This window comes from Nicotiana sylvestris, chromosome 3 (assembly GCF_000393655.2).
Source record: "Nicotiana sylvestris chromosome 3, ASM39365v2, whole genome shotgun sequence".
NCBI classification, from domain to species: domain Eukaryota; kingdom Viridiplantae; phylum Streptophyta; class Magnoliopsida; order Solanales; family Solanaceae; genus Nicotiana; species Nicotiana sylvestris.
The window spans coordinates 11,917,081-11,918,906 of NC_091059.1; the positions used below are offsets into that span (position 1 = coordinate 11,917,081).

At 49.1% G+C, this 1,826-nt stretch overlaps 1 protein-coding gene across 1 annotated transcript; it reads right to left on the reverse strand.

Moving 5' to 3' along the window:
- LOC138887045 (uncharacterized) lies at positions 1-900 on the reverse strand. The gene has a single exon (XM_070168757.1). It carries the CDS (start codon positions 898-900, stop codon positions 1-3), a length of 900 nt encoding a protein of 299 aa, XP_070024858.1.
- Positions 901-1,826: the final 926 nt, after the last annotated feature.

Here is a 1,826-nt window from a genome sequence, read left to right on the forward strand (position 1 = left end):
TCATTTTTCCCCTAGTTCCTCGTACATACGACTATAAGCCACAGTCTTAGCCTCCGTGACCGCCATCTTCGCTTCCTTACTAGCTACCTTATACCTCTCCATGCACGCTCGCCTCTCCCCCTCGCCTATGCTCCCTCCTAACGCCTGGTACGCCTCCTTTTTGGCTTTCACTTTACCTTGTACCACTTCATTCCACCACCATTCTCCTTTGTGCCTGCCAGTGACACCCGTTGAGACCCCTAACACCTCTCTCACAGCCTCTCTTATATAGTTTGTTGTCGTTGACCACATAGAGTTCGTGTCACCACTGCTCCTCCAAGCTCCCATAACCGACAACCGCCCTTCCAACTCTTGAGCTTTTTCCTTAGTTAAGGCTCCCCACCTGATTCTCGGTCTTCCTCGACCCGACATTTTCCTCCTCTTTACCATAATACCAACGTCCATCACCAATAGCCTATGTCGCGTCACAAGTATCTCACCTGGAATCACCTTGCAATCCTTGCACAAGCCTCTGTCGCGCCTCCTGAGGAGGAGATAGCCAATTTGAGTCTTCGCCACTGCATTTTGAAAAGTAACCAAATTCCCCTCCCTCTTCGGAAAGCAAGAGTTAGCAACCACCAACCCAAAAGCCTTAGTGAAGTCCAGTAATGAGGTTCCTCCTTCGTTCCTCTCCCCAAAACCAAAGCCTCCATGCACTTTCTCATACACACCTGCGTTCGACCCAATATGGCCATTGAAGTCCCCTCCTATGAATAACTTCTCATTAGGTGGTACCTGATGAATAATCTCATCCAACCCCTCCCAAAAGCGTCGTTTAACCTCCTCATCGAGGCCCATATGAGGCGCATAGGCACTAACGATGTTTACGGTGCACTGACCAACCACCAACTTAATACTCATCAATCTATCATTCACTCGTCTAACCTCAACAACATACTCTCTAAGTTCCCTATCCACCAATATACCCACTCCATTCTTACCCTTCTGGGTTCCAGAGTTCCAAAGTTTATACCCATCTGCGTCCCTCGCTCTCGACCCTGCCTACCTTGTCTCCTGGACGCACGCTATATTGACCCTCCTCTACTTGAGGATCTTCGCCAGCTCTATAGATTTGCCTGTCAATGAACCTACGTTCCATGACCCAATTCTCAATTGATGGACACCATTGTTCCCTTTACCTCCCTTGCATCCCAACCCACCTCCTAGCCCCCACTCTACCTCCCAACCCACCCCCGGCACACCCCGAAGACATGAACTCACTTGACCATCCCAGACTGCAGCCACTATAGCTACGGCGAACTAGGGGTAATCTCTAACAGACACCACGGAACAATCTAGAATAAGACAAGATGTCACTACAGGTGCCCTAATACAGTGACTAAACTAATAAGAACTAAAAGGACAACAATTTTACTAACACAATAGAAGGAAATAGGCAAACAGGAGGACCAATTCCCGTGAGTATAACCTGGGAATTGTCTTAGTAGACTCGACTGTATTGCATCCACCTAGCTCGTTCGCGTCCAGCTCATGTCGTTCCTTGCTGATACTCGGGTTGTTCTTCACTGTTTGCATGTGCCCGCCCTCACCGCCCTAAGCCATCGGTCTAAACTGATACTGTCAGGCAAGTCCTGTTACATCGTGTCGGAAAGTTGTTCGGGAGTCGCCGGGATTTATGAGACCTGCCGGAAATCTGTACCCACTTGAAAATAGATTGACCTCGCCGGAAAAGAATCCGCACCTCTTGCTTGAAGACAAGTCTGGTTTGTGTGTCACCACGACAATGAAACTGGGCCTTAAACCTGACTGTGGTTGTCCCCGCTCTC